Here is a 13,284-nt window from a genome sequence, read left to right on the forward strand (position 1 = left end):
GACTACAATAATAAAAGTGAAAGTACCATTATACTAATCAGAGTAGAAGTGTCAATATGTGTTTAAATTTATGAATTACTTCGACTCGTTGTGACTTTAAGTTAGACTGAATTAGAAAAAATTATGCTGCCACTTCCTGCACTTTCCCTTTTTCCTTTTTTCTTCATGCACTTTCATAAATTATAATATTCTTATTTTATTCTTTAGTAAAAAAAACAAAAATTATAATTACAAGCTGCAAAATGCTTTGCACCTCCTTCTTTTGGAATAGCAATTATAGTTTGCATAACACAAAGGATGCACATTTACATACACGCCAAGCCAATGCCATCGCCCTCTACGTCTTCCACCTACTATGAGAAATGAAGGATGGAAGCACAGATGATATTTGACAAAAATATCCAGGGGAAATAAGTTGTTAGGGTTATTTAAAAAAAAAATGAGTGTTTCAAAGAGTATTTATATTTCAAAATAAATGTTTCGAAAGGTTTGTCTTCCAATATTTTTTTTCATATTCCAGATCCAAAAATACCTTCTGGAATAATAATTTTAAAATATGAACAAAATTTTCATAACTACATTTTTTAAAAATATTTTTCAAAATATTCATTTTAAAATGTATTTTTACATTTTTCATATTGAATATTTTGAAATATATTTTCGACTCTGGAAATACTTTCTAAAATATTCAAACCGAAAAATATTAAAGAAATAAAAGTATAAAGATTTTCATTATAAAAAAAAGGGTATTTTGGTAATTTCATATTTTGTGATACAAGGAGAAAAAATAGAAGTGCAAGAAGAAAAAAATTAATTTCCCTAAAAGTGAGTGAAAGTAAAGCAAAAAAAATTATAAGTTAAATGGGTTAAATTAAATGAATTTGAATTGTGTTGAAAGTAAGTTCACAGGTAATTCACTAATAATATCTTTTATTATAATTTTTTACTATGTATAGCTATATATGTTAATAATTTAATATTTTTAAATATTATAAGTTATTCAATAATATTTAAATACTTAAAATATTTGTTTACTTAATCATATAGTTTTTCTCTTTATTTTTTTAATAATTATATATATTTTATTAGATGTTAAATTACTATTTTGGTCAAATTAGTCCTACAATTTTATTTTGTCTCAATTTGGTAATTGTTGTCGATTTTTACAAAATGATGTAAGAGTCAATGTCATATGTTAAATTATGTTTTTTTGAATTTTTTTATACATGTCACCTCATAGTTGTGTCATGTGTCAAAATGATTCAATTTGGTTTCTGTATTTTATTTATAGTTTCAATTTTTGTAAAAAAAAAAGAATAATATTGTTCATTCTTAAATTAAGACTTAATTTACTTTTTGTATAAATTTATGATATTCTTACTAAAATTGAAATTTGTAGAAATGTTTTTAAACAATTTTTTTGTTTTTTGTTTTATTATTAAAAAAAGTTAAACTCCAATCTCTCTCCCTCTTTCTCTCCCCCCTTCTCTCTCTCTATATATATATTTGTAATTAACTCTTGAAAGTTTTTGTTATATTAAATATCAATATTTTTATATTAGTCAATGGTTGACATAAATTAACTCTTGAAAGTTTTTGTTATATTAAATATCAATATTTTAATATTTTAAAATTAGTCAATGGTTGACATATTTGTTATTTACATTTACTTATAGACTTTAATGTGTAAACCTAATTTAGTTAAGTTTTAAATCTCATAAATTCAAATATTTGTAATTAAGTTTAAATGAAAAAAACATTTATTTTATTAAATGTTCAAAATGTTTACTACTAAATCGTTATTGTAAATTTGAGTGATGTGACCTATTATTAAAAAGTATTAAATTTTTTATTATTAAATAAAAATTAATTAAAAATATTCAACTTTATAAAAAGCTTAAATAAAAACTTAAATTTTTATTATTTTTTTCTTAATTTTTTATATAAAGATTTGTTGTGTTTATCTTTCGTTATTTCAGTTTTATAATTAATTATTATTTTAAAAATATTTTTTTTATAAATAATTTATGAGTTAAATATGTTTTTGGTTCCTTAACTTTGAGTAAATTTTAGAATTAGTCTATTTCGAAACTTTGAACCAATTTAGTCATTGGTCTTTCGAAATGCGTGAATTTAGTCATTTTAATCAAATTTTGGTAAGTTTATTTGATGGTTCGTATGCATTTTAGGATTATATTTAAGTTGTTTATACTGTTTGACACATTTTTACTTTAATGTTAAGCCAAATACTATCATGAAACACACTTGAAATGTCAAATAAATATAACATAATTTAATTAAAAGGACTAAACCTACATATTTCAAAAGATGAATGACTAAATTAGTCTAAAGTTTCGAAATGAAATAATTCCAAAATTCATTGAAAGTTAAGGGACCAAAAACATATTTATCCCATAATTTATCTTTAACCTTTGCTCTAAACATTTATTTTGTCTTTAACTATTATTAAAAAAAATTGTATACATATTTTATTTTTTAAATTTTTTATTTAGCAACTATTTTAAAAATTAATTATATATTTTTTATTGATTTTAATTCAAATTTATGTGAAACATTAAAAATTAAACATATATATATATATAATATAATTTCTCAATGGATAGCAAAGCAAATGTTTTTAACAGATAATGCAATCCACTAAAATTACTTATAAACTTAAAATTTAATTATGTACTTATCTCGAATTTGGACATACAGTTACGATGCAGATTAAAGGCCCCACCATTTTCTTTATTTACATGTTTATATTCGTCTGTATCCGTGTACATTTTACTATTTATGTGTCACCATGCTTATTTGATTTCAACCTAACAGGTTGTCGGCAATATGAAAACGGAAAATAAAAATCCTCGGCGTATATTCAAACGTGACATATAAGATATAACAGCAATTAGCTTTAAAGTATTGTTATTTTCAGGGTTAGTAAATTATTCTTTTTCGAATAAAGAATATTTTATATCTATCTACAAATAAAATGATTTAACTATGTATTTTACGCTTAATCATTAGAAATCAATTTCATCCATAAGTGGTAACGTGAGATTCTTTACTTATAAAATTTTATTATTAAGGCTTTACCTGATTAGAAATGTTTAGTTTTACTGACTTTATGTGCTTACATCTAAGTTACACTAAAAAAAATTGGAAGTAAGAAGTTTATAAAATCATTTTTCTTTATACAAATATTATTTTTCATCAATCAAAATATCATTTTATTATTATTCGGTAAGATAATGTTCATAAATCATAATCAATCAAATGAGATATCAATTTCACCTTTCCGGGTTCATCAATACCAACGGAACTGTCACAGCTAAACTATTTTTTGACGATGATTACAATTTAATTTATATCTATAGTTTTAATAATCCATATCTAATTTTTATAATATTTAATTATTTAAAATTGGACCTCTTTCATTACACTTCATCTAATAATAAACATGGTACGGTAATAATCTATTATCAATTTATAAACAAAAAATATTAGACTATAGTACGCAATGTGATTGTTATACTTTATTTATTTTAACGTTTTTCGTTAATTTCAAATTAATATCACATCGCGTTTTCATTACGTATTATTAGACAAAACACGAGAGAGTTAATTTTAGCAGTTAAAAATTATAACGATTAAATATGAATATTTAAAACCAAGAGACCAATTCTAATAAATTGTAATAAAATTGAATACTTTTATTAAAAAACAACTGTAAAATATATTAAAATTACAATAAAAATATCATAATGACTTGGCACATTTTTAAACCTGTAATTTGTGGATTAATAAAATTTTCTTTTCAGAGCACTAATTTGTTGTCCTTTTGTAAATTAAAGTATACTAATTTCTGTAATTGGGAAAGATGTGGTTGTGTTACTAATACTGAGTACCGTGACAGGTGAGGAAGAGTTAATTAAGGTATTAACAAATAAAAAGGAACTTAATTTTAACGTTTTCCACATAGACTTGGCTTTTCGGTGGTTACAAGAATCCTGCACCCACCACACCTCACCTAGTTCGGTGGCGTCTTGCTCTATTCTAACGCAAGGCAAAGATTAAGATCTGGTTGGGAAATTGGTGTGGAAAGAGTACGGATCTCGCAGTTTCTTGGTCCATCGGGGTATACTTTGTTTTTGCGATGGGTTGGAGATACAACGCTGGCTTGTTCCTCATAGCCACTGTCGTTGTTATTTGGGTTACCTCCGCTGAAGTTACCCAGGTACGAACTTAACGCATTTTTGGTCTTCTGTTTTTTAATGGGATTTCTAGTTACTGTCGTTGATTCCTAGGTTATGATTCTTTGGTAATTGTTGAATGAGGTTAAATATTTATTACTAGTTCTGGTTATACCGATCACACGATCAAAACTGGGTGCAAATTAATGTTTGACTTCATTTGACTTGATATTCCGAACCTCCGCAATCCGGGGGTTGTATTTCTTTGTGATTTAATAATGAGATACAAGATCTGGACATCTAATTTGGGGAAAGGAAGTGCGGGTAAAGTGCAGGCCTGTATCTTTTGTCTGCACTTGAGCTGCATACAAATGAACTTCGAATTCTTCGGTTTCCGATCCCATTTGAACTCTTCTAATACACTTGGTACTACTTGAGTTACAGCTCTTGTGTTAGGATCAGCCTTTTTATTGTTTCAGGTTATGAAGCATTTCAAACTTTATAATTCAATCATGTTATCCAACAGTTGGTGTGTTTGGGTAAAGTTTATAAATGCTCTTAGGACAGTTATATATATATAATTTGTCCTTGTTCTTTGGAGGAGGGTTCAATATGCATTTCCAGTTATATCTTATGTTGCTGTATGTTACATATGCCTATAGGTGGACACTATTAATTGGTGATTTATATTTGTATACTATTAATACTCTTGCAACAAAACTTATGATTCATTATCTGCTCATGAGAGATTGTATTTTTTCGTATTCTCCTTGTAGTTTTAAATCCTGCTTAAGTGGTATCTTAGTATCTATTTAATGTTACATTGTCATGCAACAATTTCAGCCTCCAGGTTTATACCTGTGAATAATTTTCTGCAAAATATTTCTCTACAGGATATTTTTACAGATTATAAGCAGCCGTTTGCAGTGACATATCTTGGAGCTTCTCTTATGGTAGTTTACCTCCCAATAGCATTCATTAAGGACTGGTTCTGTAACTTACTTAAATCCCGCTCCTCTAAAAGTGGTAAAAATGCAGAGTGCGTGGATGAGTTTTCTGTCAGGATTAGCTCTCCTCTCAAAAGCAATGGAGTGCAGAAAAACTTTGAACTAGAACTGGGGAGTGTAAATCGAAAAGATAGTGATTTAGACCTTGCGACACTTTCAGAAGTAAAGCCATTGGTAGCTAAATATAATGATAATACTAATGTCCTAAAGGTGGAGAAAGAACTTACTGCGAAGGAAATTGCTTCTTATGGGTTTTACATTGCACCTATCTGGTTTATAACAGAGGTAACTGCAGAGTGATATCACTGTTCTGTTTTGTGGTTAAGAAGGACAAAAAATGCTTGATTATCTGTCCTGCGATGAGGCTATGATACAGTTGACAAGATGTGACATTATATTAAAATCTATCGGTTAAAGTAGTTGATAGATGTCTCCTTCCACAATGACTTAGAAAATGCAAAACTCAAACGCAACACTTTTATAATCTCTTTGGACCAGTGATCTCTCTTGCTGATAAGTTGATGTTGCATGAACAGATTTTCTGCACCATACTTGTAGATCAACGCATGCATGTATTCTATACACTAGGGAAAACTTCAGAACACCTGACCCTTCGTAACACTGGATAGATAATTTATATAGCACCTAAGTCTATGTTCACCTGTCTGTCCTTGAGTTAGTTAATGCCTTTTCATATTGATCATATTGGTACAATAAGATGTTTCCATGCTTCTCATACTTCAACATTTGTATTTTTTGCCGACAGCATTTGATTGATTCTATGGAACTTTTTCAACATGCCTTTCTTCATTTTCTACTTTTATTCCTTTCCTTCACGTTGATGTTTTTCAATTGTAAATGTTGAACCTTTTGCTTATTCTGCTGTTTCCATCACAGCTTTACGGAAGTAGCAATGGTACTTTATTAATTATCTTCTGTTGCTTTCAGTATCTATCAAATGCTGCCCTTGCACGAACAAGTGTTGCAAGTACAACAGTATTATCATCAACTTCGGGACTTTTCACACTTTTTATTGGTGCATTTATGGGTCAAGACACTTTAAATGTAGCAAAAGTAGTTGCTGTCTTAGTCAGCATGGCTGGGGTTGTCATGACAACAATGGGGAAAACTTGGGCTGCGGATGAATCTCAATTAAGTGATGCGTAAGTTTTTTATCTTTTTGATGGCCAAATAGCATTCAGCAGATTTTCTAGTTTTAGCTGAATAGTGGTTAGTGGTTGAATTTACTGCATAATGTAATGGGAGCTAGTCCACATCATCCTACTTTATAATTTTGGTTCTGCAAACCCTCCTCTCTTTCATATAATACAAGGGTGAGGAAAAAAGAAAAACTGCACTGAATTGCATGAAATTAAAATTTTCATATTGTTGAAGAACTTATTAAGACCTTGGTTACCTATTCTCTGCTTTCAAATTTGGCACCAATTATTTTTACCCTCCCACATTCCTCCAAACAAAATAACGCTTAAAGAAATCATTTTTGAATGTTGATCATGTTGGCATAGTATTTTGGGTGAACTTTATTGCTGGTGTTTTAAACTGTTCCATACCTTTGCACAAACTCCACCGGCAACTAAGGGTAACTGCATTGCTGGGGTCATAAGTTTAAGACATGAGTCTTATTAGATCCTTCCATTGGAACTTGTTGACATGACATAAAATTTAATACTTTGAGTCTTAAATAAAATCCTGGATCAGAATAAAAAGTACTTTTAATCTTCAAAGCAACTCTTCTTCAAATAAGTTCAAAGAAAGACAATAAAATGAAGTCTTATAAAACACTTGCATTGGAGTAAAATTTACCATGAAAAAATTGATATAGCACAGTAGGACTCACAAAAAGTAAATTAAGATCTCATGCAATGATCCCTACAGTATAAAAACGTTATTGGCTAGCTTTACAAATAGAAAACATTATAGTACAATTCAAAATATTATGAATCATAACTTCAACTCTGATATAATTACCTGAAAGTTACAGAGTAACTAAAAAAATCCCCATAAATAATTCATGTCAAAATGACAGGAAAATCATTGAGGTAAAAAATATAATTTCAACTGATTTTTCTTTGTCCTGCTTTGTATTTCTTAGAAATCTATCTCTTTCTGTGTATGTTCGTTGATGTACATGTCATTCATAAGGATGGGACTGAAAGGATTGTATGAAGTGATACAAAAATAAAGATAATTATTTAAAATCATATGGCATAACTTTAGGAAGCGAAGTTCTTGTTTTTCTTTTTCATGACATTTCACTATCCTAGGATGCTGTCATCAGGACTGTTCTTTATCTAAGACCGAGTCTTTTAAATAAATATATTATTACATATTTTTCTTTGTAATGCTTTATTTGGGACATTGACATTTTATGTTTGTGCTCAGCAATGGAAAACACTCTTTGGTTGGCGATCTTTTTGGAATTCTCTCAGCTATGTCATATGGCCTATTTACAGGTTAAGCAATGTCCTGGCTGTTCTGTTTTGATCAGATAATTTAGATAAATCATGACCATTTCTTGAATCATCACTACTGCAGTTCTTCTTAAGAAATTTTCTGGTGAAGGAGAAAGGGTTGATGTGCAAAAGCTGTTTGGGTATATTGGATTGTTTACCCTAGTAGCACTGTGGTGGCTTGGTAAGTTTTTGCTTATTAATGTTTCTGCAATTACTCATCAATAACTTACTACTTTATGCTCTCATTTATATGTCGAACATGAAAACTATAATTGCTACACTAAAAGATTGCTAATTCTCTTCTATACTTCCCTCAGTTTGGCCATTGATGGCCTTAGGAATTGAACCCAAATTCAGCATTCCCCACTCTGCTAAACTGGACGAAGTGGTTCTTGCAAATGGATTTATTGGAAGCGTACTCTCAGATTACTTCTGGTACATGAAAAGCCTACTTTCAAATTTATTGATTCAAATCCTTGTAATAACTCAAAATCTTTATCTATCCACCCAGGGCACTTTGCGTTGTATGGACTACTCCCCTTGTGGCCACTTTGGGTATGTCACTCACCATTCCTCTGGCAATGGTGGCTGACATGGTAATTCATGGTCGACATTATTCAGCAGTATACATTCTTGGCTCAGCTCAGGTATTGTTATCTCTAAAGATATTAACTACTTGATCTTTTTTAGCCGGTACCTCGGGAGGATTTTTGTTTCTATTTACCCAAATGATAACAATAAGTATATTTGTTAAAAAATGGTCCTTTTCCTCTTGGTGTTATGATGACCCTTGCAGTTTAATATCTGTTCAGATAGTTTATATTTGCTTACCTGCTTGTTTGTTTGGGCATGTCCATATTTATGAGTAGTTGAGGGCATGTTTGTGGGGGATTGCCTGTTGTTTGGTCTAGTCTATTACAAATTCTTGCGGATAGCATATTGTTAAATTCTATCATGCTTATGAGTTATGTTGTTTGTCAAGTAACTTCAGGAAACGGATTTCATCAAATATACCCCACTTTCATCTCCAATCTTGGCACGCATTCTCATACCAGTCCCTCCATTGAAAAAACAAACACAAATACAAGTCCTTAACCTTTGTTTTTGTTTTCAGTCAATTTTGTCCTCCGTTTGTGCTTTTGTTCAACAATATAAGTTCCGAAACATAACACCTTTGTTAGGAACTAATTTGACAGACAAAAATAGACCTAAGACTTATTCTGCACTTTCAATTTAAGGACTAATATGACGACGCATGCCAAGGTTAGGGACCGAGTAGGAATGATGACAATGACGGTTTTCCTCGGATTTCATGAATGGCCTGTGATCAACACATTGTAATTTGGTTTAGCGTATGGATGGGTTTAACTTATTTTGTTGTGATAAAAAATGCTACTGAAAGAGCTTTTAAAAAAATGCATTTTTCTTCCAAAATTAATCAAACTGAAAACGTATTAATGGTTGGGTTGATCGACATATATGAGTAATCATTATTATTTGTTTTACCTTATGCATGCTAACTCTTTTTGCACCAACGTATTAACTATTGACTGATGGAGAGAAATTGTTATCAGCGATTTGTTCACATATTAATGCTAAAATTGGTTTGGAAATGAGCTGCAGGTATTTGCAGGCTTTGTAATAGCTAATCTTTCAGACAGGTTGACGAAGAAGTTGGGATTGTAGCATATTGTTTTCTTTGTTAATTTTTTCCATAGTTGATTCTTTGTTCGGTCCATCATCCGTCCTTTGTTCTGATAGGGTGCTGTACCACAAGACAATGTATATCATAAATCAATGCGCTGAATGGGTGCTGTAATTTTTTTGTGTATATGATTCTAGGGTGAAGTTCATGTTGTTTACACTATAGGTTGACGTATTACTAGCCACGGATCAAATGAATGTAATGAAGCCTTTTTTTCCATTTCTGTATGCAATTTATTTTTTCTCCGTGTAATTTAAGATTCTTTTCTTTCTTTTAGATATGTTATGATGTAACTCATTTCTCATGCAATACATCCCTGCCGTTTTTGGTGCATTTATCAATGTACACATAACCTGTTTTAAATTACTTTAAAGAATAAATATTTTTTAGGTCCTTTAATGAAATGACACTGTTAGGTTTTTGCGACAGTTATACTAAGTTATGAGTGAAGAGGAACACAAGAATTAGGGAAAAACATTTTTCATTTCATAACATGACAACCCTAAAATATGATAAAATTGGGCCAATCAACCCTGATTACAGAAAATGTATTTATTGGGTCTATGTGCATGGTTCATATAAAAGAAAGTGTAAATTGCTTGGTAATCATTCTGAATTGCTTCCTACACTTCATCAAATTTATCATCCATATCATCAAGAAGCATTCTGGGGGCCCTAGTAGAAGGCGAAGATTGCTTTCCGAAAAAAAAAAATCCGAAATTGTTTATTGTGTTTTAGAAAATAATTCTCTGGGTGCTGAGAGAAATCTGATGGGGGTGCAGGAAGTAATAACCTAAGGTTACTTGTGTTGTGTGCTCTTCTGGGTCTGTTTGTGTTGCTAGCCCGTGCTGTGAGACAGTGTTGTCAGAAATTAGTTTTTGAAATCTCATTAAGTTGCTTCTGAAAAAATAATGTTAAAAAAAGTTGGATAGATCATTGAGTGAAGGTATTAGAGGAATGAGTTTCTAGTTGAATTGCATAACTTAGTATATGTAGTCTGTGAATTTTATACTAAAATATATAGTATATTGTCATAAAACTAAATAAAAGCAATACTTGTTTTAAGCGCTCATTCTGCATGGATTTAACCGTGGCCGGGGTAAAATTACATATCTTGTTAAAATCATATGTAAAGTTCAAATGTATAAAATTACTTCAAATTAATCAACATAATTTGATGAATTTTTGGGATTAAAATATACGATGTGACATTACTTACACTAACATGTTGTTTGTATAAAAAATTATATTGCTTCAAAAGTTACGTATTGAAAAGAAAAATTTATGGAAAAATATTTTGAGTGTTTAAATATGAAGTCAATTGATGAACAATAAAATAAACTAAATGTTTGTTTTAGCAGTTTTATTATTGAAATTAAATTTTGCATATTTTTTATCAAAAGTTTATGTAAGAAATTATTATGTTTTTTTTACATCTTGACTATATTGACAGTTAAAATAATTTCTCATCACATGAAAAATATTATTAAAAAATAAATAAAAGAAAATAAACAAACAAACAAATTCCATCATCAAAAAATACATGATAAACTAAAACTAAGCTCTCCTATAAATTAAAAGTTGATATATATTACGATATTATACAATAAGAAAAAATAATATAAACAACACATTTGAATAATCATACATTATAAATGTTCTATTTTAACGTCGTTCTTAAATCTAAGGTGTACTATACTAGGTGGATAGGCACGCTTCGTTATCCATCCGGCCCCAACCACCAACATATATAATAGCACAAAATAAGGATATTGGCTAAATACAAAAAACACAATGAATACATAGCGGCTATAGCCGCATACTTAAAATAACGCATGAGTATGGACTGCCCAATTTAAACTTAGATAATAGGCAAACTTCTGACATCAACTCACAAACTTGGTCTTTGGGCTTGGACCAGGCCCATACAACCCAAATGGTGGCCCAACACAGTAAAGAAAGTCCATTCCTTAAAACAGGGTCAACCATAATTAATAACTCTATAAATACATGTGGACCCCAACAAGTAGAGGGAGGCAATTCATTAATCCACTAATCTATGATTTCACTTGAGAGAGCTTTTGTTGACTTGATCTTCAGAGTCCTTTCGACAGGTAGCCCTTAAAATGTCTAATCCACCTACACTATGATGACGTATCCTAGCTGAAGAGTATAGGTGTATCCATCCTGAAGGTCCGATGGTTGGGTAAGATTCAATTTGTGCTCCTTGATATTCTGTTATTGTTTATGCAGAAACATAAGGTAATATAAAAAGTTTACAAAAAGATAGGTAAAAATAATCAAGTTAGTAAGTTTGGGTGTGAGTAAAAGATGAATACAAAGATAAGTCCCTTACCCTGGACACTGAACTCCTTCTTTATATTACCCGAGTCTAATCCTGACTTCACTACGGTAACTATTTTTATTCTGTTAGTAAATACTAATAAACCCTATGAATGCCCTATTGTAATCGTAACGACAGTTACATTCCCTTATGCTGTAATATTCTTGAATGCACTCATACAGTCCTCAATCCCATTTGTGATGTACACCTGCCTGTATGCCTGAGCCCATACGTATTGGGATGTACGTTGATATGTCTAAGCATATGTATTGGGATGCACATATGTATGCTTGAGCTCTATATGTACTGGGATGTACGTACGTACGTTTGTATGCCTGAGCCCACATGTATTAATATTAGAGCTGTCATAACTTGGTACACGGCTCTGCCCACCACGAGTTGGTGGGTTAAACGAGTTGGCTCACTAGTTCACTTAATTAAAAGAATAATAATTTTTTCTCCTGTCCCAAAAAAACTAATAATTGTGAGTAAAATCTAAATAAATTTCATTATAATCTAAAATAATGTTCAACCCCAAATACAAACCAAAATCACAAATTACAAAAATATGAGGTTTGCATTTGCCAACCCAATATGTTGGCTAAGAAAAAACAGCATAGCCCAATCGAAATATAAAAAAATAGTGACCATTTATTTGCAAGTGGGTTGGTGAGCCAACCCCGCTCACCACAGGTTCAACCCGAGTGAGCTTAGTTCTTGGTGGGCTGGTCAAAAATTAATCCGTACAAAATTTTGTAAAGAAATTTCAACCTGAACCTGTGGTGGGTCAGGTTAGTTCATGGGTTCTGACATATTTTGATAGCTCTAACTGAGATATACGTCTATATATCTGATTGGACCTATCTATGAATTGGACCGAGATGTATCCGTACGTGATTGGACTTAGATGATATCGGTTTTCCAATAAAACTTATAAACAATATTAAAAAATTTAAAACTTTCATTTTATTTCATGTATACATGATATTTAAACAATAATAAATCATATTATTGTCTGTCAATAAAAAAAAGAATGTTAAGAAGTGTTTTATTATTGATGGTTTACTTTAATGAAGTAAGAAAATGTGATTTTATATACTTTTTGAAAGAAATATTGAAATTAAAACATATGTGCCGATCTTTTTGTATATTATCTTCCAATATCAATATATATTTTAATAACAATACCAAAAATGATTTATCTTTTTTAGGGATTTTATAAAATTGGAATTGATATGAAAAGTACTTTTTGATTAATTGATAATGAAAAAAAAAATTATACAGAGAATATAAAATAATCAAACTCTTAAAACAGTGAGTAAATGTTAAATTTACATTTTTTTTACACCATAGATTAAAAACAGGGGATGGAATCCCAAATTTTCAATAACTTTTAATAATGTAATTTATTTTGTGATAACATGAAAGTATAAAACATTACTAGAGGAAAAATTGTGTTTTTTTAAGTAATTAATTTATCTTATTTAATTTGATCGTACAAAAATATTCAATTAAACTTTTAATTAAAAAAATATTAATGTAACATTCTTTACAGTTA

General features: G+C 30.0%; 1 protein-coding gene across 2 annotated transcripts; it reads left to right on the top strand.

Moving 5' to 3' along the window:
- The first annotated feature begins 3,980 nt into the window (after positions 1-3,980).
- LOC114164406 (EamA-like transporter family) lies at positions 3,981-9,634 on the top strand. 2 transcript variants are annotated; one of them, XM_028049074.2, is made up of 8 exons: positions 3,981-4,240; positions 5,090-5,488; positions 6,152-6,366; positions 7,607-7,677; positions 7,760-7,858; positions 7,995-8,112; positions 8,189-8,324; positions 9,301-9,634. In XM_028049074.2, the coding sequence occupies exons 1-8, from the start codon at positions 4,160-4,162 to the stop codon at positions 9,361-9,363; spliced, it is 1,182 nt and encodes a 393-aa protein (XP_027904875.1). In that variant the 5' UTR covers positions 3,981-4,159; the 3' UTR covers positions 9,364-9,634. The 2 variants fall into 2 exon arrangements, with proteins under 2 accessions (XP_027904875.1, XP_085523340.1); XM_085667214.1 differs by having other exon boundaries at positions 5,090-5,149.
- The last annotated feature ends 3,650 nt before the right edge of the window (positions 9,635-13,284 follow it).

Source organism: Vigna unguiculata, chromosome 9 (assembly GCF_037176805.1).
Source record: "Vigna unguiculata cultivar grain cowpea cultivar isolate G323 ecotype 2 chromosome 9, ASM3717680v1, whole genome shotgun sequence".
Classification (NCBI taxonomy): Eukaryota; Viridiplantae; Streptophyta; class Magnoliopsida; order Fabales; family Fabaceae; genus Vigna; species Vigna unguiculata.

Coding starts and splice junctions, on each gene's coding strand:
- LOC114164406 (XM_028049074.2), top strand. CDS start 4,160: ATGGGTTGGAGATACAACGCTGGCTTGTTCCTCATAGCCACTGTCGTT. Junction 6,367..7,606: donor GAATCTCAATTAAGTGATGC/GTAAGTTTTTTA, acceptor GTTTGTGCTCAG/CAATGGAAAACACTCTTTGG. Junction 7,678..7,759: donor GTCATATGGCCTATTTACAG/GTTAAGCAATGT, acceptor TCACTACTGCAG/TTCTTCTTAAGAAATTTTCT.